The sequence below is a fragment of the Pezoporus occidentalis genome, unplaced genomic scaffold (assembly GCF_034315485.1).
Source record: "Pezoporus occidentalis ecotype Australia unplaced genomic scaffold, CSIRO_AGI_Poc_V1 ctg13, whole genome shotgun sequence".
Lineage (NCBI taxonomy): Eukaryota > Metazoa > Chordata > Aves > Psittaciformes > Psittacidae > Pezoporus > Pezoporus occidentalis.
This window is the reverse complement of record NW_026913103.1, coordinates 15,016,883-15,044,812: the sequence shown is the minus strand read 5'-3', so window position 1 is coordinate 15,044,812 and position 27,930 is coordinate 15,016,883. Positions and strand designations below refer to the sequence as shown.

Sequence of the window (27,930 nt, the reverse complement as noted above, 5' to 3'; positions counted from 1 at the left end):
GATGGTTGTCTTCAGTGGAAAAGTATGCATGTGCCTTCAGTAAACATGGAAGAGGGTTACTTGCCTGGGAGACCACTGTCAGTGTCTCACCAACCCTGTGTTGGAGAGAAAGATGCTGTGGCATTATTGAAGGCAAAGCGCCTAGGATGGAAGAAAATAGGAAGGCTAAGGGTATGACAGCTATATTTTAAGTCATCAATTCAACTTTTTAAAAGAATCGCTATTTTACAATCTTTCCCGCTCCTTGGAATGAGACAGAATGACTTTTTCTGCCAGTCATTTGTTGCCTCGCATTTATTGAAGAAGACACAATTATCTTCAATTTGCAGCAGAAATTGACTTAAAATAAAATACAGACGGGGTTTTTTTAAGGCTATTGTGCAGCATAGCCATCAGGCATTAAAATCATGGTTAAAATAAGGTGGAGATATTGTGTTTAAATACTCTTTCTTTGGACACATTGTCTTATTTTCTTGCACTTTGGTATCAGACTCATATGAAGTCAAGTCATACCATGTGAAGAAAAATGCTCCTTCTTAATAGTTTAACTCAGATTCAATAAGCATCTACTTGGTAATACCACCTAAGGAGTATTTAGGGATTTACAGAAAAATTCCATGGAAGCAATTCTTTTATTGAATTTATATTGGTCTTACCAATTGGTCAATATCCAAGCAGAGCTTTTGCTATGATTTCACCAAAATCCTATGACTCAATGAAAATGTCATATACTGAGCAACATTTCTAGTATTTTGTAGGTTTCTGTCATTACCCTCTCCTCCTTCCCCCTCCTCCTCCCCTGAAAAATAAAGGTTCTATCAAGGGGATAGATGCTTATCTACACCACAGAGGTTTGTTAAATTTAGAATTATTTTGAATAAGAAGCCTTACTGATTTTAATAGTTGTTTGGAAAGTTACAGATGTTCTCATAGGTGAGGGTTTGTGAAAAGAGTAAACCCAGATTATCTGCAGTTATCTCTGGTACAACTGAGTAGTAGTGGACTGTATTGGAAGCCAAGGAAAAGCAAACGTTGTCTGCTGTGAGTGACGGAGGAGAATCTAGAATGTTTCTTACCATTCTTAGTGGCAGGCAAGGAAGATTATACTTTAAAAGAAAATATGATATCACTTAGCTATGAGGTAGTCTTGAATTTTTGTCCCTCGGATTGGTTATGTGGAGGCAAAGCTATGGTGTATAGAGGTACAGGGGAATACAGAAACGTAAGTAGCACTTCTCCTGATTCTGTGATAACATCCCAGTGGTTTAAAATAGCAGAACAGGCCCTAAGCAATACAGAAATTAATGTTCTTTGTTCTCATTTAACTTGGTATCCAGTTCATTGTTCATTCTGAAATTTAGTACTATGTCCATGTAGTGAGAAGTATCCTGTATCCACTCTCATAAGTTATGTAGACTGTTTAAGTGTATGCGCTGACTCAAGGTCTCAGCCTCAGTGGATATAAATGGATGACCTGAACAGTAACATTTACCTGGCATTTCCAGCACCGGCCTGGTCATCATGGTGCAGATGGGCTTTTTGAGTGATGGTGGAAGGTCCTGTCTTAGTGATGCTGCACAGAACTGAGGTAGATATTCCATGGTCCAAATTTCTTGTTCAGTTCTTTGGCCAAGTAGATAGACCTCCACTTAATTACTTTCTTCTTCCTCTGCTCTTCTTTTGAACACAGCTACACTCACCCTACTGTTAGTACACCCCCAGCCCTGAACAATCTCACACATTTTAGTTTAGTTTATATTTTATTTTATATCTTTTTATTTCATTATTTTATTTAATTTTATTTCTTCTTAGAAATAAGAAATAAAATTGTATCCCTTGCAAGAAGGGCATGATTGATCCACAGGTAAGCTGGTATTTCTCTCACACTTGTGTCAGCAAGTTAAATTGACCCATTCCACAGCTGCTATTCACTTTGATGGCTTAAACAATTACCCCTTGCCATGTAACTTATCACAGAATCACAGAATCCTAAGGGTTGGAAGGGACCTCAAAAAATCATCTAGTCCAACCCTCCTGCAGAGCAGGGTAACCTAGAGTACATCACACAGGAACTTGTCCAGGTGGGCCTTGAATATCTCCAACGTAGGAGACTCCACAACCCCCCTGGGCAACCCGTTCCAGTGCTCTGTCACTCTCACAGTAAAGAAATTTTTCCTGATGTTCACATGGAACCTCCTATGCTCCAGTTTACACCCATTGCCCCTTGTCCTATCACTGGACATCACTGGAAAAAACCTAGCTCCATCATCCTGACACTCACCCTTTACAGATTTGTAAACATTGATGAGGTCACCCCTCAGTCTCCTCTTCTCCAAGCTAAAGAGTCCCAGCTCCCTCAGCCTCTCCTCATAAGAGAGATGTTCCACTCCCTTAATCATCTTTGTAGCTCTGCGCTGGACTCTTTCAGGCAATTCTCTGTCCTTCTTGAACTGTGGGGCCCAGAACTGGACACAATATTCCAGATGTGGCCTCACCAAGGCAGAGTAGAGGGGGAGGAGAACCTCTCTTGACCTACTAACCACACCCTTTCTAATGCACCCTAGGATGCCATTGGCCTTCTTGGCCATAAGGGCACACTGCTGGCTCATGGTCATCCTCCTATCCACCAGGACCCCCAGGTCCCTTTCCCCTTCACTACTGTCCAGCAGGTCAGCCCCCAACCTGTACTGGTACATGGGGTTGTTCTTCCCCAAATGCAAGACTCTACACTTGCCCTTGTTGAATTTCATCAAGTTCCTCTCCGCCCAGCTCTCCAGCCTGTCCAGGTCTCGCTGAATGGCAACACAGCCCTCTGGTGTGTCAGCCACTCCTCCCAGTTTAGTATCATCAGCAAACTTGCTGAGGGTACATTCAGTTCCCTCATCCAGGTCGTTGATGAAAATATTAAACAGCACTGGTCCCAGCACCGACCCCTGAGGGACTGCACTAGTCACAGACCTCCAGCTAGATTCTGCCCCATTGACAACAACTCTCTGCCTTCTTCCTTCCAACCAGTTCTTGATCCACCTCACTACCTGATCATCAAGCCCACATTTCCTTAGCTTGTCTATGAGGATGCTGTGGGAGACAGTATCAAATGCCTTACTGAAATCAAGAAAAACCACATTGACCGCACTACCATCATCCAGCCACCTAGTTACTTGCTCATAGAAGGCTATAAGGTTGATCAAACATGACTTCCCCTTGGTAAAGCCATGTTGGCTGCTCTTAATGACCCCCTCATCCTTGATATGTCACTGGACCTTTTGTTACTTTACTAAGGCATAAGTAAAATTTAAAAGTGTCTGTATTTTGCAGATGGATTAGCAGAGCAACAAAGGATATAGGAAACATGCCTGAGGTTGGGCACAGAATCAATCAGAGGCAGAAGAAAGAATTAAATCCACATCTTCTAGTGTTTCTAGAATAAAGGCAACAGAGAATAGGGCAAAACAAAGGATCAAAAAGCAATGAGATAAACGATGCCTTTCCCAAACTAAACAAGATAAGCTTCTGACACAAATCATCCCACGTTAATATTAAAATGGCTACCAAACTGCTGAACTTTGCAATGGCAAGATGAGAAAATGCCCTTCCTACTGAATCTGAGCACGTCAAAGCCACCAGAGAAAGTGATAATAGTCATAAATGACACCAAAACTAAGTCAAGTAGTAGCCAAATTCTACAGCTGACTTCCTCCAACTAAGATTCAGTTTGTAACTGGATGGAATTGAATGAAAAATTATGAATTGAATGAAAAAAATATATTTTTTTGTTGTTTAAGCAGTTGCCAATAATTATTTCTTCAGAATACAACAATTAAAAGAAACCACTCTTCTGCCTCTAGTAAAAGTGTGTCATGTTGCTAAAAAACAAATCAGGGTCACTATGTACTTATTCCTGTAATAGTCCCTGGCAGTTTTGAGGAGGAATAAATTCAGAGTGAAAATTCTATTTAAGTGTCTGAACTGCTTAGTAACAGATATTTAATAAGAAACACATCTATATACAAGAATGTAAATTAGACAACTTGTATAAACACTTCAGTAGTGTAACTGTTTGATATATACTGGAGAATTCTTAAAAGACACTCATTAAGAGTCACAACTACCCTGTGCAAATCTTCACTGAGTTTCACTAGCCACTTTGATCCAGGCCTCCAGAAGAAGCTCTGTTTCTTGTTCTAAATCTTTCTTCTCTGGTTCTTAAGCCACCAAGGAGCAAACTTCCTCTCTTCTCAGCATTTGGGGTGTGGGTTTTTTTTAAATAAAATTCACTGTCATGGTGAATTTATGTGCAGCTGGTTTCTGTGACCTTTTATTGGCTGCAAAAAATCTCATCTGCCCTTTTTACAGACAAACTAGCACTTATTTACTTCTCAGAAGCTAAGCACTAAAAAAGGCACAATTTTCTTTTTAGCCCACTGTAGCTTTTTATTATTAAATGACCATTGCATCAATCATTCATTAGGAATGTGAAGTTATACTAATAACAGAACAACTTCTGGGTTTCCTACTTTTTTAATTCTTGAAAAGTATGTGGTTTTGTTATAATATATGCAAAAATCGTACCTGTAATGTATTTTATAAATGTCTTAGTAAGGCGTGGCTTCGAGTATATTTGTGAAGAGAAATTGTTTTCATTGTCGTAGCTGGATTTATTTTGTCTTCACCAATGTAAGTAACTGTGTTTGTGATCATATGTGATTCACTCAGGTTTCATACAGAACAAATGGTATTTCAACACCAAAAGATACTTTTCTATGTCATATCTTTGTTATGAAGCAATAAGTTTGTAGAGGTTTTGGTGGTCTTTGTGCATTATGCATGTGTAAAAATTACCTCCCTCTTTGTATTTTTTGCATTTTATTTTCATTACATTTTCCTATTTCTGGTAGCTTCCTGAACCCCCTGATTACGGGAAGTAAATTAAATATTTATTACTCACTGCCTTCCTTGTGTCTTGAACAGCATAACCCTGTTAATTTGATACTGTTGAAAAGCGGCAGCTCATCATCACCTAGTAAAGACTAAGATCTGTTAAAAGGGTGATTTTATTCTCAAATGTGTATATAAAGGGATTTTCTGCTTCATCCCAGGCTGCAATTTTGCTTTAAGATACTGTATTTACTGAAATGCACTGTCTGGTGCAGCACTGGATGCCATTGTGCCTGCAAGGGCAAATCTGTGGCTTGTGGTTCAACTTCTTGTCTGCTGGGACCACCTCAGCCGTAAGAAAAAGCAGACAGTTCACCTTTTGAGAGTAGAATAAACACTGTGAGACTAAAATGGTGTATCTTTGATGATTAAAAACTTGTTTAAATTGTAACAGACTTATTATATCACAGATTTAATTTTGAAAATAATACCATCCAGGTCTTTTATGTACAATTCTGAATGTACAAGATCTTGGGGTGGAAGGTTTTATGAAATTCAGATGATCATTAAAGTGATGAACACTTAGATACCAGACTTAACTAATGATATTCAAATTATTAGTCCACAAATAATTTATTTTCTCTTTCTATTACAGAATTGAGTCCTAAAGTCATTGAAGAATGAGTGAATTTCAGCCTTCCTATCAGAATGGTACACCAGGCTTGTTTAACAGATCTTGGAGTGGATGGCACCATTAGCAGGTGATTGGTGCCACAGAGACAGTCATCCTTCCCTCTCTGACTGGGATTATCTGTTCAACAGGTTTAGTTGGAAATATCCTCATTGTGTTCACAATAGTAAGGTATGGAATCAAATACATTTTTCAATAAGATTTACTGTTAAAAATATAAATTATGACTGCATGAAAGAAGTAATTGCCCAACACAGACAAGGATAGCAAGTCTTTCATGCTCTGTTTAGTCATTGACATTTACTTCTCATTAAAACAAATTGAATCATGAATATAGATAGCAGTAATTTATGTCTTCTTAGCCTTTGCCTCTATGAGATAGCACTTCAGTGCATGAGTGACTTCAAACATACTCAAGGAAACTGAAATACATGCCTTCTTCCCTAGTTTCTGTTACAATTGGCAGCAATCTTCCCATTAGCATATGTAAAAGCTAGACTAACCTTTGAAGTTTAGTTATGGTACCTGCCTGGCATTGTAATGTTTTACAAAATTCTTTGATCAGTTGAAATATAGTCTTTTTCTCCTTTGAAAACTGTTCCTCTACCTCATTATTTCTGCCTTTTACAGCAACATCCTAGAATTCACTGCTTTTTGCAGCATTACCTTCCTTCTGGAAACAGCCTTCGTGCTGGTCCAGGATTCTTACATGGCAGGAATTAATATCTCAAAACATTTTTGATGTATTCTGACAAGGTAAAACTACTGAAGTTGCTGAGGTATTGGGGGCCATAAATTCAGACACAACATTGTTTATGCAAGAAAATACCTTTTAGTCTCTTAATTTGAACAAGATATTTTTATATATTTATATATGCATATATAAAATAAAAAATAGCTGATGCTACCTCAAACTCTAAATCCATACGCATGTATCTTGAAAAGGTGTCTTTTATCTGAGGTGTAAATTTAGCATAAAGAATTATGACAGCATAAGGCTGATATGCATGGCACTCTACAAGGATTAATAGGTGGATTCCAGCCCTACATATTGTGCTTTTAAAGGGAAGATTTCCAAAGGACAATGCAGTATTAAGTGTCTGTCGGCCTCTGAGCTTTAGTAAACTTCCCTTGAAACTACCAGAAATCTAGTGCTTGGTACACTCAAGAACATTGTAGCTCACATTCTGAATGCGGAGGGAACAAATGTGGAAACAATATGTCTGAAGTGAACATAAGGGCAATATGAATTTTTAAATGTATGAATGAATGGAAAGGAAAAAAGAAATCCTTGAGTTTCTGAAAATTAGTTATAGAGTCTTTAAAATAATAGAATGGAAGGAAACTGACATGGAGCAAAGATTATTTTTTTTTTACCCTGGTGAAAAGCCTTTGTCTAACTGAAATAAAAATATGAGAGACAGTGGGAATAGACACAAACAATGACTTGGGGAAAAAAAAAAAGAATATAGTTTAAACTGTGTTTGCTTGAGAAAATTATAAGCATTCAAATTCATGGGCATGAGCATTAGTACGCAGGAAAAGAATTTAAATAGTGTATTAAAAAGTTAGTGTGGTAGTTACCAACACTAAAAAAGTCAGCCACAAGCCTCAGATTCTGTAAATAAATGTACATTTAAAATGCAGCAACATTTTGAAAAATAGCCATATCAGAATCTCGTCCTCTAGATAGATTGGATTCTGCTCAATGGCTCTGCTTCAGAGAGGTGTCTTGATCATATTTTCTCATTTCATTAAAATTAATGCTTTTTAATTTTTTTGCATTACAGAGTTCTTTTAAGAGAGAAATAAGATAGATTATCTCTCTAAGTAGAAAGTTATTCACTTTCCAGTAGCAAATGCTTTACTCATGGTAGAAGATGATAAAGAACAAACCTTGGAATTTCAGTTCCACAAATTTGTTTGCAAGTCTGCCAGCTGAGGACAAACATTTTAAAGTTTGAACTAAACTGGTATAATCTGCAATTTACTCAGAGAAAAATAACTAAATAGCCTATTGAACTTACATGTAATATATGCCTATGCAGTGAGATTTAATGTAAAAATTACTAACTCAATGACTTTTGGCTGGCCCTCCTTGTATGAATGGATTTCATCCGTAGGGAGTAATAAGAGTTGAGATACGCTGCTGTTTAATTAAAATGAAAATGATGAAGAAAATGCGGCAAGGGTTCAATGTCAGCCATAAGTAACCAATAACTTTCATACCAGCAACCCAGAAAAACTGGTCCTTAAAACTGTGGTTCTGTTAGCAAGTATTTCATGTAAACTTTATTTTTCATGTAAATACTGACTTTGGTGGGCAGCTGCTGGGAGAATGGCTGGTGTTTTATGGAGGCAGAAAATGCAATCCAGACAACCCCAATTAGCTCCATTATCCTGACTTTATATTTTGAAGAAAAAGCATGTTACAGAAGAGAAAAGGGCATCAAATACAATTTCAATTATTTACGAGTATTTCTTTTCAGAGTAACCTGATTTTTATTAAGTTAACTAATGGTAAGTGGTAAAATAGCATGTCCTAAAATAGAGATTGCAGATATGTGTGGCAACACTTATTACTTGCATTCTGAGTCCTCAGCTGGAGAGGGTGTATTTACAACTGAATATAGAGTCAGCTGCAGAAAATTTTTGAAAACACTATGCGCAGCTGCTCTATCCAGATCAGAGATTTTATGTTATCAGTTTTTATATGCTGTCTTCTTGGGAATTATTAAGTCAGAAAAAGAACAATACAGTAAGTTCAAGAATTATAACATGAAAAAAAAAATTGGTAAAGTGTGGATGCTCCTAGGTGGTGTTGATGACAAACCAGTTTCCTGAAAAGATTTTCAGAAGTAAATAGATTAACATGGAACTTTGAGGGACTGATTATGGGGCTGGCCAGATTTCGTATTTTCCTTCAAAGACCTGGGGCAAAGTGTAGGAGTGTGTCAATAATATTCCTAATAACATACACTGGGGAAATGTGGCTGATGTGAAGGAGTATGAGACTATCATACAGAAAGAACCAGATGAAGACTAAAGGAGGGACTAAAGCAATAGAAATAACATTTAATAGCACAAAGCCATGGAATTTTTTCTTATTAGTATTTTTTTATAAATAGGAAACACTGCTGTCAGTTAGAAAACAACAGAGGAAAAGCTCCTGGGATTGCTGTGGTCTGTCAAAGGCTAAAGCTGCATGAGAAGCACACACAGATGTAATACATGTAAGGCTCTGCCCTTCCAGGGAAAAGAGGGAAATGCCAATGACATTCTCCAGGCATGAAAATACAAACTCAGACCATTTTGAAGGGCCTGAAATGCAACTCTCACCAGCTGTTTCCAGGAAATATGAGATATTCAGTCTGGAATAAGAAAAGAAAAGAACAATTTCTAGAACCAGAATAATAGAGAACTATGAAAATTCACTTAGATTTGTTTAAAAAAAATAAAAAAAAAAAAGACCCAGAAGTGTATGCTTGCTCTCTGTAAATCAGGATCAAATACAGCAGAAAGGGTAAAGAGCTGTTTAAACTAAAGGCCAAAACTGGTATAAGAGCAACTGGGTAGACTGCAGTGAGGACGTATTAAAGGTTGTTAACTGGATGGTGATTTATACCCTCCCAGAACAGTGATGTCTTGTGGTAGCCTTCAGTAGGAGTAATGGAAATAGAATGATTATTTCTGCATTGAAATTTCTCTGTTATAAGGATGCCTTTTCTGCTCTTGTTGCCTGCAACAACCAACAACTTAATTCTATGACAAGGGTTATCTCTTCCAATCTTGGGTTCCTGCTTTTCCTAAATCTAGCAAAAGAAAACCCCGCGTTAAAAAACATACTTAGTGCCCTACAAAGTATCTCAGCTCTTCTGTTCTTTATTCATCGCTGAGATAGGGAGCTAAGTGTTGTTGCACTGCGACAGCATGCTGTCAGTTTGCTCTGGTTTCTATGATTCTGTTTTAGATCTGTTTCAGAAATAAAACAAAAACAAGCTAATGTTAGAGATGTGGGACTTCCCATGATGACAGCTGGCACAGCAACTGATACATGTTTCTAAGTGATGTTGTCTGCCTTGACTGTGAGATTCAGTTAAACAGCCATATATTTTTGGACCAGGATATTTTGGATAAACTTTTGTAGCATTGCTAATCTAATGCTAAACATTTGTCCTGGGTTTAGCAGTAGCAGTCATTTTTTCTCCTTCTTGGTAGCTGGTGCAGCGCTGTGTTAGGAGTACCTCCTTGGCTAGCCTAGGTCAGGCGTCCAGTCTCCGCTCCCTCCCAGCTTCCCCTCCTCCCTGGCAGAGCATGAGCCTCACAAAGTCCTTGGTCAGGGTAAACATCACTTAGCAACAACCGAAAACATCGGTATCCACAGGACTGCTCCCAGGCTGGAAGTCAAAACACAGCACTGCACCAGCTACCAAGAAGGAGAAAAATTGACTGCTACTGCTAAAGCCTTATCTAATTGTACAGATGTGAGCCAAATATTTTTCAGCATAACTTTGATTCCCCAAGTGAGTCATCAGGGTGCCTCCATAGAGAAGCACTACTGAGTGTAATACCTATTGTCTTTGTCATGATAAACTTCTCCCAGAGTTCTATTTCTCTGCAGAGATTGTAGAAGCCAAGAACACTAGGAGGCATTAGAGGTCTAAATTTCAAACTGAGAAAATTAGCATAAAAGAATCCCACCCTCAATTAAAAGGAAAAAAGATAACTCTTTCCTGATAAGTATTGAGATGTTTTTTCAGCTACTATGAGAAAATTACATGCACAGAAAAGATCCAAGAGGAAGCACATTACATACTTACCAGCACAAAAGTACTACAAAATAGGGTCAAGTAGGTACAGGACAGATGCTGTTGGACATGGTCTTGTTAGGAACCAAGGATCTAGGTAAACTCCAAGTGAGAGCGGAAGGAAAGTGGACTGTGGTTAATGTCAGAGATGGAAATTTTAAAAAGCTTCCTCCAAGACAATCTGGTTTGTTGCAGATGGTTAGATTTTGTAGGGAAGGAGAGGTCTAGGTGGGAGGATGACTTTAAAGCTGGTTGTACTTGCCACTGCAGACATATCCCAGAAAAAATACCATTTTATCCTTTTCTATTTGAAGAAAAGGTATGTGCTCGTGTTTTTAAATGTGTGATGCCTATAAATAATCTTGGTTTTGACCAACATGTCCAAACTAACACTTAAGCTTTTAGTTAATGAAGACTCTCTGTCCAGGAGGGTATAAATAAATTCTGATGACAGCACATAATGCAGTCAATGGGGATAAATAAAGACTGATGACAACATGTTATGCAATTGTCAGGTTCCTTGGTGTTGTTACTGGAATGACAGACAGTATATAGATTATTATGTTGTCATGCTGCTCAACACTTCTTTTTTTAGTAGATTGGGATAATTAAAATCCCAATCCATTAAAATATTCTGCTCTTGTAATGCAGTAAACAAACCATGGAAAGGTCTGGTGAAGTTCAGAGCAAACAAGTGTGTTCTTCTAATTCTGTGTTTGAGGGATATGTTTTGGGGGGAAGTTTTGGATTTGTGGATGTTTTTGTTATTGCTGAGCAGTCCTACAGAAAGCCAAGGCCTCCTCATAGCACCATGGCAGTGAATAGCCTGGGGGTGCACAAGGAGTTGTGAGGGGACACAGCAGGGACAGCTGACCCCAGCTGACCAAAGGGATATCCCAGACCATATGGTGTCATGCTCAGCAATAAGCTCGGGGGAAGGTTGGCAAGGGGGCCACTGCTCAGGGACTGGCTAGGCATCAGTTGGTTCATGGTAACTGTTTTCACTTGTACCACTTGGTTTTCTTGGGTTTTATTTCTCTCTCTTGTTATTTTCCTTTTCATTAAAAGTTAGTAGTAGTAGTAGTATTTTATTTTATGTTATGTTAATGAACTGTTCATATCTCAAATTCAAATTCTCTTCCCCATCCTGTGGGGCGGTGGGGAGAGAGGAGTGAGCAAGCAGCTGTGTGGTGCTTAGTTGTCTGCTGGGATTATACCCAACAAGCATAAAGTGTGCAAGTTTCAATGAGGTTCTCATACTGAGTCCAGAAGTAGTTTCCAATAAAGTGTGATTTATCCTGTATATGTGAATAAAATGAAGCAGAAAAGGACCAATTAAACTTTTTTTGTAAAACTACATGTACAGGCAGTTTCCAGATGCTTTGAAACCTGTGTGTTTAAGCATAATGGTGTTATTTGACACCTTGCAGGAAACACAGTCTGAGGCTTCTCTTTTCCTGGAGGTTTTGCATCCTTCAGTGTTCACAAAGCTGAAGGCACTGGAGAAAAAGGTCACACATGCGTCATTTTCTCCACAAGCTCCAGTCATTAGTGCCAGCAGATATACTTTATGGATGTCTGGTTTTGGTTTCAGTATCATAACCAGATGACAGTGAATCATACTTTGTAATTTATTCAAAATGTTTGAAAAGAATATTTTCATCTGGCTCATTCCCTCTAGCTTAAATCTGTTTCTTTAGAAACATAGTTATTTCATATCTTGAAGCATGCAGTGAAGGCAACATGGAAAATATGACATTAAGAACTCTTCTCACACAGGTCCTTTTAGGAAATGATGGCCGTAGTGCTGGAATTCTGAATGTGGTCCAAGGGTGGCCAGGTGGAGTTCTTCCAGCTGCAGGTTCTTAGGTGCCTTCCAGTAAGAATGACAAATAAACTGGTACGTTGTAGTAGACTGGAAAAAAACTTGATTAGAGATACTGAGGGGGAGCATAGACAAATAGCTTAGACTAGACAGTCTGTAAGTGATCATAGGTAGGGTGATTTCTATATGGAGACTGTAAATAAGGACCTTTTTAATAAAGCCCTGCAATTAAAAAATATTTTGTAAATATCAGTGCTTTTCAAAGATGCTTTATACTCCTTTCCTGACTTTGTATAGAGGAAGGCAATTTAAAGTCAGGAATTCTTTCATCTGCATGTATGACATTTGTCCAAGCCTAAATCAGGGGATGTACTAAGATAAGGATTACTTTTTGGCAAAGGAAACTAGAAACACACGTATATCACACAAAAGCTATGCAATATAGACATTATGAAACTAGCAAAGCCAAACTCCAGTACTTAGATGAAGACTCTGCATGCAGTTTTAAATCAGTTGCACTCCTTTTGTATGTATGTATAAACCTCACAAGACTGTCTTTGAATATTTCATTGCATGCTAATTCTTTTCCCAGTGGATCATTCCTCTTTCAGCAGTTCCATTTCTACCTTCAGCATTCAAGAATCCCCTGTCTGCATCTTTCAGCAAGATTCAGCCTTGGGTCAGCTGCACTGCAAGAAGGCTCTGATCGCTCCTCTTATTTATGCTAGGCTTACATTTCTAGAGTTCCTATGTCCCTCAGACCTGTGTTTATTTTGAACACTTTATAGTTTTCAAAGGAGAATATGAATAATTGTGCTGTTGTTAATAAAATAAATAACCATTCAACCTCACTGGAAAGCAAAATTATGGAAAACAATATACTTTTCTTGAGCCTAAAATATTTAGTTTGAAATATCTTTGGGTTGACAAACTTCCCCAGACTCTGAAATAGTGGTTCTGACAGTGTACTTATTTGTGTGGAGTTCAGTTTTGAAGTCTGCTTTACCAACAGTATAGTAGATATGTCAAGTAATCATCTTCATGTCTTCCAATTTATTTCAGAACCCAGAAGAAAACTATACAGATATCTACATCTGCAATCTAGCTAATGCAGATTTGGTTAATATCATTGGCATGCCCTTTCTCACTCACCAGTGGGCACGTGGAGGCGAGTGGGTTTTTGGCAGCCCTCTTTGCGCCATCATTACCTCCCTGGACACGTGTAACCAGTTTACATGTAGTGCCATTATGACAGCAATGAGTTTGGACAGGTATGTGGTTTCACATTTTCATTCTATAATCCAGGGCAATGATATCTGATTGTGTTTATACAAAGCTGTAGTAACTCAAAAAAGAGAAATATCATCAGTCATGGTTGATGATTTTTTGAAAACTGGAAGAATCTTTTTCTGATGTTTGTGGAGGTAACAGTGCTACTACTGTGAGGCTTATCTTTAGAGACAAAACTTCTAATAAAGGCTTAATGTCACTAAACCAAGATTTGGTTTAACCATTCACATTTCAGATTAAAAAATGGCTTCCAAACAGACTGCAGAAACCTACTGTATCTGTTATTTGTTAAAATCATTGTTAAAATTCATTAGGAGTATGACAAAAGTTTTAGCTTTTATCATAACTACAGATTTTAAAAACAGCTTCTGTATGTTCTTGATCTTAAAGAAAAAAGTCGAATTCAGGAAAGAAAAGTCTACTTTGATCCAAAGATGTCTTCTTTTATAAGTCAGAAAGAGCATGAAGGAAAAAAGACAAACTATCCTGCATAGCATAAGACACTGGTCAGTCATTAAGAAGAATCTAGGCTTAATAGACAGAGTCGATGGGAAGGACACTTGCTATTGAACTTGTACCATACAAGACAGCATGCTTCCATGGAAGTGAAACGTTGCCACTAAAAAGAGGGAGAGAAAAATTATCAGCAAGCAGAAAGAAGAAATTGCAAGTTATAAACAATTTTGAAACAGATGAATTATGGCAATCATAAAGAGCCGTAATATTAGAAGTCTTATTTCATTGACATGAAATTAAAAAAGAGTCAAGAAATTATCAGTTCCTTTGTAGTTTAATTTTTAAAGCTCTCTTCTAATATTTGCATATGAGTAATGTGACAAATGAAAGCCTTTTCTTATATTCCTGAAGAATTTACACTTAGCGGTACCTTTACTATTTCTGCTTAGAGAAAAATTTTCATGCAAAAGACAGCACGGATTAAGGCAGAATGTCAAAACCTGGTATAAAAAATAGTTTATGTCCCAGCTAAAGCCATGTCTTAACATGGACATGTGTTTTGTTGGGTTTTTTTTTAAGGTAAAGCCTGTACTTTCTTTTCTATTTTGAGGCAAGTTTTTCCATCTCAAATACACTTGCCTACATAAAGCTCTTCAAATTGCTTCTCTCCTAATACCAATACCTAATATCTGCTAATACAAATTATGACACGGTAGCCAAGAGAGACAAAGATTTTTCAGGTGACAAGCTCCCTGACTGTTTATTGTTTGATAATTTCAGTAAAGCACCTCTGAAGCCGCCTTTCATTAAGAGAAAAGATTAAACCAGATATTTTGCAAAAAATCAGCAGAGTTTATCAGGCTTTCTTTGACTGTAAAATCATCTCACATTTGCAATAAAAGCAAGAAACATAATTATACCTTAGTAAAAGTTATGCCTACTGCAACATTGGACAACTTTGTGTTCTCTTTCACATATCTCAAAACAAAGAAGCACTTCTAAAGGAAGACAGGAACTGGTCAGACCTGGGAAGCCACTTCCAAAAGGAGCCTAAGCTGAATAAAATAACTACCACATGCAAATTAATATCTGTCATATTGCTGAATGGTGGGTTTATTCCTATAAATCCTCTGCTTCATTATGGGAGTGAACTATGTCATGCAATGGTCCAATAGAGACTTTATTATTTCAGCTTTTTTTTTTTTTTGTGAATCCGATTTCCTTATAAGATCTTAAGAAGTGGCAAAACCCAGCTGTTCTCTCCATGGAGCTTTAGGGGTAAATTTATGAGGAGTACAATGTATAAAAGTTTGCTTTTCATTACTCATTTCCATATGAAATTAAAAAAAAAAAATTAATTAAAAAAAAATTAAAAAATTAAAAAAGAGCGCTGTAAAAACTATGCAAGTTGAGTATATATATTAACATTTCTGAAAAAGTTTCCTAAACTAACATTAAACGTATATTTTTAATGCAGATTCATTTTTAGGCAGACATTACATAAATTATATTTCAATGAAAAATTGGTAGTACAACTTTTGCTTGTTGGTTAAAAGAAACTTTCATAAGAAGCAGCTCCTAACACCAGTTCCTTAGGCGAGTACGAACATGGGCACACACAGAAGACAATCCTAATCCCCCATGTACATGAAGAGTAAATCTGTCTGTTTGTCCTGGGTTTAGCTGTAGCAGTCAACAAAAATATTAGGATGCAAATCTGGCATAAGTGAAATCAGAACTGTGTACTGTGCAGATAGCAACTCCTCAAGCCCAAATGTTGATACACTTTTATGTTGTGTTGCTGTGTCTGGTAAGACAGGAAAGATGGAAAGATGGGACCCAGTATAATGTCCCACATAAATGTTGTTACTTGGAACGTTCCAATAAGCCACTTGACTTTAGTTGAAGATTAACACTGTAATTAGTGATGATAGTGACTTCTTTAAAATGTCAAAGGAACACTTTTGTCTATGACATTTTTAAAAGATAGCCAAGAATTACACATTCTGAATAACTGATGCAGAATAAGAAGTTACATCATCCTTTATTCCTTCATGGCACAAGAGATGGCAGCTGATAAAGCCTATGCTGGACTTTCTTTCTGTGACAGGATGCTGTGAAGCACATCTCATTCCTTTTAGAATGAATTCACTGGAACATGTCATAGGAAAATGCCACTGTGTCCTTTCTTATAGAATGTACCTGCTGCTGACTACTCCTACAAACTTTTGTTAAAAGAAAAAGCGCGATCTTTTTGACAGGGGTTTGGTTACCTGTGATCCAAGGTGTACTTTTGGTATGGCACACTATCTAAACTTATCTCGGCCCCCTCAGAAAGTTGCTAAATATTAAGCAGTGCAAAAATACCTACACTAGATCCATGTATGCTAAGAAAGTTAAGGTACATCAAAGCCAGAGACAGATTTCTGAGGTGGAGACAGCAGTTCAGAGGTTCTAGAAGAGAAACACTGGCACAAAGTAGTATAAAATACTAACAAGAATCAGGGAGTCTGAAGATGCCACTTCACACCCATTGACAGCTGTACAGCAAAGACTCAAGGGTGCCATACAGAAATGATAAGAGTACTAAGACTTAGCCTAGGATCTTGTTAGTCCTAGCTGTCTGTTGCCTACTGTAATAGCCAAGAAATAACCGCTTTTTGTGAATATCTTGTTTCCAAAGCGCCTCTGTGCATGGGAAAAGGACCCTGAGCAAGCTCCTGAAATCTGAGAGTTACATAGGGTACCAGTCAATTTTGAGGCTTGCATAAACATTTATTCAGCCTATCCCTTTAAGGCCTCAGCCACATAAATGGAGAAATGAAGCTGGGAAGATAAATCTGGAGTAAGTAGCTCTGTGACAGCTGAGAAGAAACAGTCAGGTGTTCCAAGTGTTTGCAGCAGCAAAGACTGACAGGCATGAGAAAATGTGTCCTGGTTTGCCCATTGTTGTAATGCTGCTCTAAGAAATTAAAATTTACCAAGGCAGTATCACTGGTAAGGTGGGGCCATATCTCTATGGAAGTCATGGGCTTTCAGTTATTTAAAACCAGAACCACTGGATTTGCCATGGACTAATCCATTTACTCATTCTTCATACTCATTTTTCTATCTCTCTTTGCTTTACTTCACATGCAGTCACAAGCACCTTAGCCAAAGGAAAACGTAAAAGCCTTATAAAATCTCATTAAATACTTTCTCTTTTAAAGTGTTACCTTGGCCTTCACAATCATACCATGCACTATGATGGTAGCTGGTCTCACAGATGTTGCTCCAGGCAGCATCATAACAGCAAGTCTGGCAGAAAGGCAGAAAGAAATGTTGCAATAGGCATGGGTAACAGGCACTCTATGCCTTGAACTTTTTGAGAGCTCTGCAGGCTCCATCACTGCCTCCTTCTCCAGCTCTCTGTGTCAAAGATGCAGCTCAGACTCTCCCATTGTTTGTTTCAGATAAATATTCTTCAGACTTTTCCCAATAAAAGACTCTTTCATTACTGAGAATTACTTTGTCAGATGAGGGCACATGTCTGCCTTCAAGTTCCACTCTCTGTTTGAATCTTAAATTACCCCTTTTTTGAAGACCAGCACATTTTCCCAAATGCACCACTCACGGAATTTCACAATTTTTATCATTGGACAATAGGCGAGATTAAAAATTACACCCAAACTGAAACAACCAATAGAAACCCACTGCTGCAAAAGAATGGAGACAAGAGATCCTTGATAAGTATTTAGGATCAGATTAATTTCTTACTGTCTGGGGAAGGGTAAATGAGAATACTGGCAGGCTGGAATAAGTTCAAGTTCTATCAAGAAAATAACATCATTTATGTTGAATTGAATTTGTGGTGGCGTCTTCATACCATCCACCCTAATTATTTCTCTTGCATCTTTAAATTCATTAAATGACTTTTTTTTCCTTTGCTGAGCTGAATATTAGAAATCAGAATTAGAAAGCCAGGTAAATTATCCTTTATATTAACATATCTTTGTATGAAAATATCCAGAAAAATAATTGTGTGAAAACACAAAGTGTGAAAGAAAGTGTGGAAACTCATCTAACAATACTTAGGGAAATACACTTCTGTACAGGCCAGATTTTAAGGCATCATTAGTAAACTATGCTTTTCTTTTGGGAGAATCCTGTGAAAATTCAGCTGTGTATCCAGGAAAACACTGTCTACAAAACGAGCCAGCACGTAGGCAGTGACAGGCACTTCTGGAGCTGGAAGGTGTGGATTTAGTGCCTAGAAAGTTCCATTGCACGCACCATTCCTTCCCTTAATGATCTTCAATGACTATTAATGCAGTTAGTTTTATTACAAACTGCATTAGTCCATAGCCAGTAGACTGCAGCTGCTATCAGAATGAGTTACATTCACTGTTGATAAGTTTTGAGCTGCGTTGCGCTCTGGTCCTTTGGGCAAAGGCAGTATCACCCGCTAAGTCACATGTCACATGGTGCCTTAAGAACTTCAGCCCTTTACATGCTAACAGCCCTCTCTCTGAGGCTCTGTAGCTGGCTTTCTGTTGGCAGCTCTGTGCACAATCACCCAAGCCACCGTGGCAGCCTTTCCCAGAACCTCTGGGTCAGCCCTTTCCCCTTGTTCCCACGCTGTGGATCTCACAGTTATCCTCCCAGCCCTGCACCTGCAAACCCAACAGCATTGTTACAGTGGGTTCTCATGGGAAGTAACTGCCACCAGCGTGAGAATCACCCCTTCTTCCCCTCCCTTTTCCTACCCTGTGGTCAAAGCTTCTCGTTGATATTAGTGGACCCAGAGAAGGATGCTTGTCTGAAGCTCCCCCATCGCTTCTCTTTCTCCTTTCATTTTGATTTTTCCCTTAATATTCCATCAGCTACAAACTCTTCTAATAAATCTCTGTGCATGTGAACCTGTCTCAAAAACCTTTGTGTAATATACAGTTCTAGACTCTTCATGAAAGAGCAAATAATCAATGTTTTTATGGTTAGGTACCTTGTGAGCTTAAGCAAATTGAAACAAAAAGAGGATCTCACTGAAACCTTTCTGCTAAGGAGGAGCATATGAAAGCATTAAGGACCTTTCGTATCATCCAACTGTAAGCACCAGCTAAAGTTCAGTCTCTCATTAACAGCAGGCAGTAGACATATCTAAAAGGTGATTCACAGGGTGTATGAAGAGCACAGCACAGGATGAAACATCCTGTCCTGTCACCTTCCTTGCAGCCAGTGGTAAGAGAGGGGCCTGGTTAGGCACACTTCTTACTCATGTCACTTTCTTGCACATCCCTGACATATCCTATTTCCATCTTACACACTTCAATTTTCTGACAAATACTTTGTTTAATTAACAGTTTATTCACAGTTCGTAATGTCCACTGCAACTGTCTTCAGCATTCTTACTTTGGAAACATATCTGCTGCCCCTTTAAAAAAGAGTTGCAGTATTGCTCCCTTTGCATAGAGATGTTGTTGTTTGCACCACCTAAAAAAATGAAAGCAAGCTCAAAGTATACATAGTACAGTGCGCTTACATGGAGACTAAGAGGCCAAATTTTGTGGAAAGCAGTAGTAATCACAAGTTTTAAGAACCTGAGAAGCCTGTAAATTACTCTCTATTACGCAGATCCTGTAAGCAGTATCGATGTCAGAAGCTATTTCCATGAGGCAGCCAGTGAAACAGGAGAGGTAGCTGTACCAAGAATGGAACAAAGTAGCTCTACCATTGCAAATGGAGGGGATTTCTGTTCTTTCTGTGACTATCATGAGGACTGAGAAAAACTGCATGAAATTAGAGAAAGCTTTTTAAGATAACTTATGCCAGAAAAGCCTTTTGCCGATTCTAGCAATAATGGCCATTACTTTAACATTATTTAAGGAAAAGAACTTGATTGTTGCAAAGCTTGAATAATTAAAGAAATCTATTTCCTACTCATATTCAAGTAAGAATGAAAATAAGCTAATAAAACATGAAATATGAATCTTTCTTGATCTTATGCAACAGTTCCTGATCTTCATTGGCACAAGGGCAACAATACCAAGCAAGTGAGGTGCTGCAGACACCTTGTTCTCACAGGCTAGTGGACCTATCTACACCTGGTTTTCTTTCATTAAGTACTTTTAAGAAGGAATCACATTTTTATGAAGACTGTTCCTTCTATTGTGGTTTTTTCTGCATAAATAGTTCATTGTTAGAGTGTTTTCTAGATCTCATGTAGGTTAAGAGTGATAATTAGTCACTTATGTTGGTGCCTGTTTAATGGCACATATTCAGGACACACCAAAAATGGTTGTGTCTGGGGAAAAGAGTCTTCTGCAAGAATGATCTACTTTTCAGATCAGCTTTCTTATATAAGCTGAGCACAAGCACCATGGAATTCCACACGTAGATAATAACCCTTTAGAATAACGGTGCTTTCTAGGCAGTACCTGAAACCATCTTAACATTCATGTCACACTAGCGTGGACTGTTTTGTTTTGTTGAGCTGTCATTTCTTTTCTGCTCTACAAGAACTAAAATTCAGTCAAAAATTCACCAGTATTTAAATATTTCTCAGTTTTATCCTTTCCAGTTGTATAGGTTTTAAGTACCCTGACATGAAGTCTGGAAGATAGAATTTGGTAGAGAAGTTGTTAATGGTCAGTCACCAAGAAAATTATTTCCAAGTGTTGTTTAAATTCAGAGTAATTTGCCTTGCTCATAGCAGCTAGCAAGTCATTCATTTTCAGTTAATTTTTGAAAATTACCATTTCAGAAGATTTCTGTGGCTATGACTCAGAGTTTGCAGAAACTGAGTCAATCTAACTCACATAGGAGAGCTGTGTTCCACTGCTACTATTTAAATCTCTTCCAACCTTTTACATGAAAAAAGGCTTGTGTGATACAGTTGAAGAGGGCAGAATGAAATCTATAATCCATTTTCTAAAGGCTGGTGATAAAATAGATATTGAAAAAAGAAAAATAAATAAAAGCCTGAAAGCTTCCTCCCTCCTTTTTTGGGTAAACTGTTGACATTCAGAGCTTTAACTTAGCTGTTTTGCTTGTCATTAATTGAAGAATTAGAGACTGATAAATGGATGAACTGAGTTTTTTTCCATAAGTTACATCTCCCCCATTTCTCTTCAAGATTATGGCTCCCCACTCACACACCAGCTCCTGCTGCCAGAGGTTTAGTTCTTCCACCTGTCCTTTTCCCTGTCATAGAGAATGAGTTGGTGGACATGGGGCCAAGGCAGAGCCATAGGACTCATCACCTTCAGTCTGGGTGGCAATGACTACAGATGTCACTAATTTTTGTATGTCTGAATTTTTAAGATTTATTTCCTACACGCTAGTCTACTATAATTTGTTAAAAACTCTTATCATATTAATTAAATAATGTTGTGACAGAAAGCATAATCAATTATAACAACACCTGTTGAATGTTAAGGGAATTGCTCGAATAAAAACCATTCTGACACATTGTACTAGACAACCTTTTAAAAAATGCAGTTTCCTTCCTTTTCAATGGTTATTCTTAGAATTGTTCTTTTGCGGTCAACAATTTTAACCTTGATATTTCATACTTTTTTCTGTTCTATTTCTCTGTTACCTTGTTTTACAGGTACCTCGCTCTTGTCCAGCCATTTCGTCTAACCAATCTGAGAACAAGATCAAAGACAATTCAAGTCAATTTACGTTTATGTGTGATGTCACTTATTCTGATGTTCCCTGTGTGGGTGTACTCAAAAGTAATCAAGTTCAAAGATGGTTTGGAAAGTTGTGCTTTTGATTTAACCTCACCTGATGATGTTCTCTGGTAAGTTTTCAAAGTGAAGGGTATCACATCTTCAGCTGATGTTGAAGATACCGCCCGTTTTGTCTTTAACATCCCTGACAGGCAGACGGATGGAATAGAATAAAATAGAATTAAAGGTGGAAGCTGAGCCTTATATCATTCTGATCATTAGACCAGTTTGTATTGGTAATATAGGGGCAGCCCCAGCATGACAAAGTTCAGCAAGATAGCTCCCATAACAAATGTAACAGATAAGGACATCTGCTTCTCTTGCTGCATTTAGGTAACCGGTTTGCAAGTGAAAACTCATTGCCCTTTCTGACCTGGCAGACTGTCATGTTTGGAAGATATAGATCAAAGAAGAGATTAAACACTCTTCAGTTTGCAGATATGGCTTTCCAGTATCTCATGGCCAAACAGATGTCTGCCTACTTAGAAACATATAATCATAGAATGGTTTGGGTTAGAAGAGACCTTAATATCCAGTTCCAATCCCCCTGCTACAGGCAGGGACGCCTTTCACTAGACAAGGTTGCTCAAAACCCCATCTAACCTGGCCTTGAACACTTCCACAGCTAATCTGGCTACAAATCACGCAAAGGACCTACCACCAAACAATCATTTTCCAAAGCAAGAACATCCAGTCGACTACACTAAAGCAGAAGAGTGGTTTGGAGAAGTGGTTGCTTTCTAGAATGTTTTTGTTGCTGTTGTCCATTCCCATTTTAGAAAGTAATTACAGAAAATCCTATCTTTTGATGCATTATTCACTTGGCCTGCCATGAACAGAAAATTTGGTTTTTATTAGTATGGAATGAAAAAAATACTTGAATTCAAGCTAGCTTGTTGGTGATGACTAACAAGGGACATGAAAGAAAATTTTAGAAACCTTATGTAACAGAGAGTAACTTTTGGCTGATACTAGGTGGTCTTAAATTAGCACGTTCATTTGGATAAGGATGGTATTTTTGGGGTGAGTATCCCAATTGTCTCCAATTAGAATAGTTAGGGTTGGAAAGGACCTTAAGATCATAAAGTTCCAACCCCCCTGCTGTGGGCAGGGACACCTTACACTAAATCATATCACCCAAGGCCTCATCCAACCTGGTCTTGAACACTGCCAGGGATGGAGCATTCACAACCTCCCTGGGCAACCCATTCCAATACCTCACCACCCTAACAGGAAAGAATTTCCTTCTTATATCCAATCTAAACTTCCCCTGTTTAAGCTTTAACCCATTACCCCTTGTCCTATCACTACAGTCTCTAATGAAGAGTCCCTCTCCAGCATCCCTATAGGCCCCCTTCAGATGCTGGAAGGCTGCTAGGAGGTCTCCACACAGCCTTCTCTTCTCCAGGCTGAGCAGCTCCAACTTCCTCAGCCTGTCTTCATACAGGAGGTGCTCCAATCCCCTGATCATACTCGTGGCCCTTCTCTGGACTTGTTCCAACAGTCCCATGTCCTTTGTATGTTGAGGGCACCAGAACTGCACACAATACTCCAGGTGGCGTCTCACAAGGGCAGAGTAGAGGGGCAGGATCACCTCTTTCAACCTGCTGGTCACGCTCTTTTTGATGCAGCCCAGGATACAGCTGGCTTTCTGGGCTGCAAGAGCACACTGCTGGCCCATGTTCATTTTCTCATCAACCAACACATCCAAGTCATTCTCCACAGGGCTGCTCAGAATCTCTTCTCTTCCCAACCTGTAGCTGTGCCTGGGATTGATCCCACCCAGGTGTAGGACCTTGTACTTGTCATGGTTAAGCTTCATGAGGTTGGCATCAGCCCACCTCACAAGTGTGTCCAGGTCTCTCTGAATGGCATTCCTTCCCTCCAGGGTATCAAGCAAACCACATATCTTGGTGTCATTGGCAAACTTGCTGAGGGTGCACTCAATTCCACTGTCCATGTCAGCGACAAAGATGTTAAACAAGACCGGTCCCAACACCGATCCCTGAGGGACACCACTTGTTACTGGTCTCCAGCCGGACATTGAGCCATTGACCACAACTCTTTGTGTGCGGCCATCCAGCCAGTTCTTTATCCACTGAGTGGTCCACCTATCAAATTGATGTCACTCCAATTTAGAAACAAGGATGTTGTGTGGGACAGTGTCGAACGCTTTATACAAGTCCAGGTAGATGACATCAACTGCTCTACCCCTGTCCATCGGTTCCATAGCCCCACCATAGAAGGCCACCCAATTGGTCAGGCAGGATTTCCCCTTAATGAAGCCATGCTGGCTGTCACCAAGCACCTTGTTGTTTTTCATGTGCCTTAGCATGCCTTCCAGGAGAATCTGCTCCAAGATTTTGCCAGGCACAGAGGTGAGACTGACTGGTCTGTAATTCCCTGGGTCATCCATTTTCCCCTTCTTGAAAATGGGGGTTATATTTCCCTTTTTCCAGTCATTGGGAACCTCACCCGACTGCCATGATTTCTCAAATATTATGTCCAGCGGCTTCACAACTTCATTCACCAGCTCCTTCAGGACCTGCGGATGGATTTCATCAGGACCCATGGACTTGTGCACATTCAGATTTTTAAGATGGTCTCGAACCAGTTCCTCTCCTACAGTGGGCGCAAGGTCTTCATTCTCACAGTCCCTGCATCTGCCTTCCAAGACTTGGGTGGTTTGGTCAGAGCCTTTGCCAGTGAAGACTGAGGCAAAGAAGTCATTCAGAACCTCAGCCTTCTCCAAATCCCATGTAGCCAGTTCTCCTGAGAGCTTCCTGAGGGGGCCTACGTTCTCCCCAGTCTGTTTTTTATTTGCCATGTACTTGTAGAATCCCTTCCTATTATCTTTAATACCTCTAGCTAAGTTTACTTCTAAGTGGGCCTTAGCTTTCCTAACTTGGTCCCTAGCTTCCTGGATGACATCCCTGTACTCTTCCCATGCCACCTGTCCTTGCTTCCACTTATTATAAGCCTCTTTTTTCATTTGAATTTTCCTCAGCAGCTCCTTATCCACCCAAGGAGGTCTCCTGGCCCTCCTGCTGCACTTCCTTCTGGTTGGGATGCAACACTCCTGAGCCTGTAGCAGGTGATCCTTGAATATCAACCAACAGTCTTAGGCACCAGTGCCCTCTAGGGCTATATCCCATGGAACCTTGCTAAGCAGGTTTCTGAAGAGGCCAAAGTCTGCTCTTTTGAAGTCCAGGGCAGTGAGCTTGCTGCATGCTCTTCTCACTGTCCTGAGGATCTCAAATTCGAGCATCTCATGATCGCTGCATCCAAGGCTGCCCTGGAGAGTCACATTTCCAACGACACTTGAGGTCACATATTCAGCAGTCTCAGATCATGTGATCTGTATTCTTTTCAGGTGAAATCAGAATGGAAAAAGTGCTCCAGAAAATCAATGAATGGACTCAAATCACTGTTGTGTACTCAGTCCTCACAGGGTGCAATTAGAGAAAGTTCTAAGATAAACCCCCTAACATGGGTGTAGTGCATCATGCCCTAAGCACCAAGTACTTCACTCTACAGATTTTCACTAGTCATTTGTACCACTTGTTAATGCAAAGCCAATAAGAGTGTATTTGAGCCTTTTTTGTTCCAGCTTCCCTTCTCATTGCCCCCTCCATTTGAATCACAACCAGATTTTTAATGGAATTAATTCTAACTCCAGAGCACCAAAAAAAGAAAAAATGTGTAGCAGTTCAGAAGTTAACTATTTTCATGTCAGCAAAGATCAATGAAAATCACTACTGAAGATGTAAGGTATGAGTAAAAACAACCCCTGAAATATGACTGATTATTTTCAAGAACTTGTGAAGGACATGAGCCCCTAATAGCCTGAACAAAATCAAAGAACATAGGAGAAAAACAGATTTGAAAGAATGTTGGGAATTCAGTCTAGTCCATCCTCTCTCAGATGGCATGACCAGGTAGACAGTTTAAAACACAATGAGTGTCAATAACCAGAAAGTTTAACAAATTATCAAGATGTCAATCTGTAAAGCAATAAGAAAATTGATGTCTATTTGTCAGGAACAAATTATAACAATCTAATTTCCTTCTTTGATGGAATCTTGCCTGATAAAGACTAAATAAAAGTAAAATATCTTGAACTGTAACAACACATCAGCTAGGAAAGATGGTGTCAATTAGATTACACTAGCAGTGCAAGAACGGTAGAAAAAACTGTGCTCAGAAGATGATATACTGGTCTACTATATGACAAGCAAAATATCAGGGGCTAAACAGACTATGTCCTGCATAAATGTTTGCAATAATTTTCACTAATTACCCAGGTGCGGGAAAAAGTGCACACAGAAAGAATTTGGAAAGCTGAGAAGTATCCTTTGTAGTTTTCCTTTTGTAGTCAACCATATTCCAAGAACTATTCTATGATTCTATGATTCTATAAGTGCTAAACACGGCCTTAATACTTACAAGTACTTGCAGTTCTAGGTGCTTGCTGCTATCTAAAACAAGCTCCATGTATCTCTAATCAAGAATTGCAAATCAGAGACCATTTTATGAAAAATGACATTTATATTTCTTTTACGTTTATGTGATTGTATTTGTGTAATAATCTTGTTTGTTCCTCTTACATTTTATTTTTCAGGTATACACTTTGTCTTACTATAACAACTTTCTTTTTTCCTTTACCACTGATATTTATTTGCTATATTTTAATTTTATGTTACACATGGGAAACATACCAACAAAAAAGCAAGCAGGAAGGTAAAGTATTATTCATGCTTCTTCCTATATCACATTCTGTGCTCAGACTGGTGTAGGTTTTATATGTAACAGGACAAAAAGAACAATCCTAAAGCAACAGTTAGACACTGCATTACATAACATTCAGTGCTTCAGACACTGTGTTATGTTCCCAGGAGACAAACTGGGTATGGGATTCAGGGAAGAAGCAAGGTAACTTAGAAAAAAGGAAACATTGTGGAGAAAGTTGCGGCTGAAGTTCTCGGTTTATCTGAGGACGACAAAAGGGCACAACTCAACCCTGTACTTCTGGCTGCGGCAGGTTATCTGGGTCTCATGGCTCCAAGGCCTCAGTTCAGGGATTGGGAAACTCAGGGAGAACATGGGTGCCCAGTCTGATGCGAGCTGCTATGCCCCAGGGAGCTGCAGGTTGAGTGTCTCCAGGCTGCACTGCCCATCTGCGGAAAGGGGACTCCAGGCCCCACAAGGATCCCTAGCCACTGTTGGCAGCTTGGGGAAATCCAGCAATAAAAGAAAATTGGCACATGAACAGATGAAATACAGTTCCCCAATTTCTGTGACAGCAGTTCTTCTGCTTGTACCAATCTTCTGTCAAAAAGGAAATTGATTTCCATTTTAGTGTAGTTTCTAATTTCTCAGTCAGGAGTATCATTTTCTTCTTTGCTCTAAGTCTCCTTTAAGCTCATAATCATAGAATCATAGAATCATAGTTAGGGTTGGAAAGGATCTTAAGACCATCTAGTTCCAACCCCCTTGTTGTGTTTTAAGTGGCTATTTCCAGATGTTAGATGTAGTTATTGATGAAAAAAAGATGTAGTTAGAGATGAAAAAGAATGCAAAGCTATAAAGCTCTCATGCTGAAAAGGAGTAAACATTCTTAATGAAAATAATTGCCAGTATTTCATCAAATACATGTAAACTATTCTCAAGTGGCTCCTGTATGTGGCATAGAATTAAATTCAGCAAAATAATCAGAAGAAAAAATAATGTACAACCAATAAAAATATATGAAGTTGTTGAGAGCTGACCTTTACTTGCACTGTTATTTGGTCTCAAATAACAGCCATTCTTTAGTAAACTCAATCCATGCCATCATTTTCCCATCTTCATTTTCCATGCTAGGAAACCTTCTTTTATTTGTTTTGCAGTTACACCACCAGTATCCCCAGGCAAAGAATCCTGAGCCTCACTAAGATGGTGCTTGCTCTCGTCAGCGCGTTTGTGGTAAGCGCTGCCCCATTCCATGTAATCCAGCTCATGAATCTTCAGGTTTCTCAGCCAACCCTGACCTTCTACGTGAGCTACTACATCTCCATCTGCCTCAGCTATGCCAGCAGCAGAATTAATCCCTTTCTCTACATCCTGCTTAGTGGGAACTCCCAGAAGCGTCTCTGGCGATGCACAAAAGTGGAAGTCAGGATGACAGACCAAGATGTCAATGGCATTGTAAACACAGTCAAGTTTTTGATAGAAGGGTTTTCTCCCAGGAAAAGTGCATTATATATGTATAGATTTTTTCAGGTGCAGTAG

The 27,930-nt window shown here is 38.9% G+C and overlaps 1 protein-coding gene across 1 annotated transcript; it reads left to right on the top strand.

Moving 5' to 3' along the window:
* The first annotated feature begins 1,849 nt into the window (after positions 1–1,849).
* On the top strand, positions 1,850–27,930 carry MCHR2 (melanin concentrating hormone receptor 2). Its single transcript, XM_062608133.1, has 8 exons — positions 1,850–1,864; positions 5,640–5,740; positions 10,361–10,381; positions 13,285–13,473; positions 21,537–21,731; positions 26,282–26,400; positions 26,556–26,592; positions 27,549–27,930. Exons 1-8 carry the CDS (start codon positions 1,850–1,852, stop codon positions 27,928–27,930), a joined length of 1,059 nt encoding a protein of 352 aa, XP_062464117.1.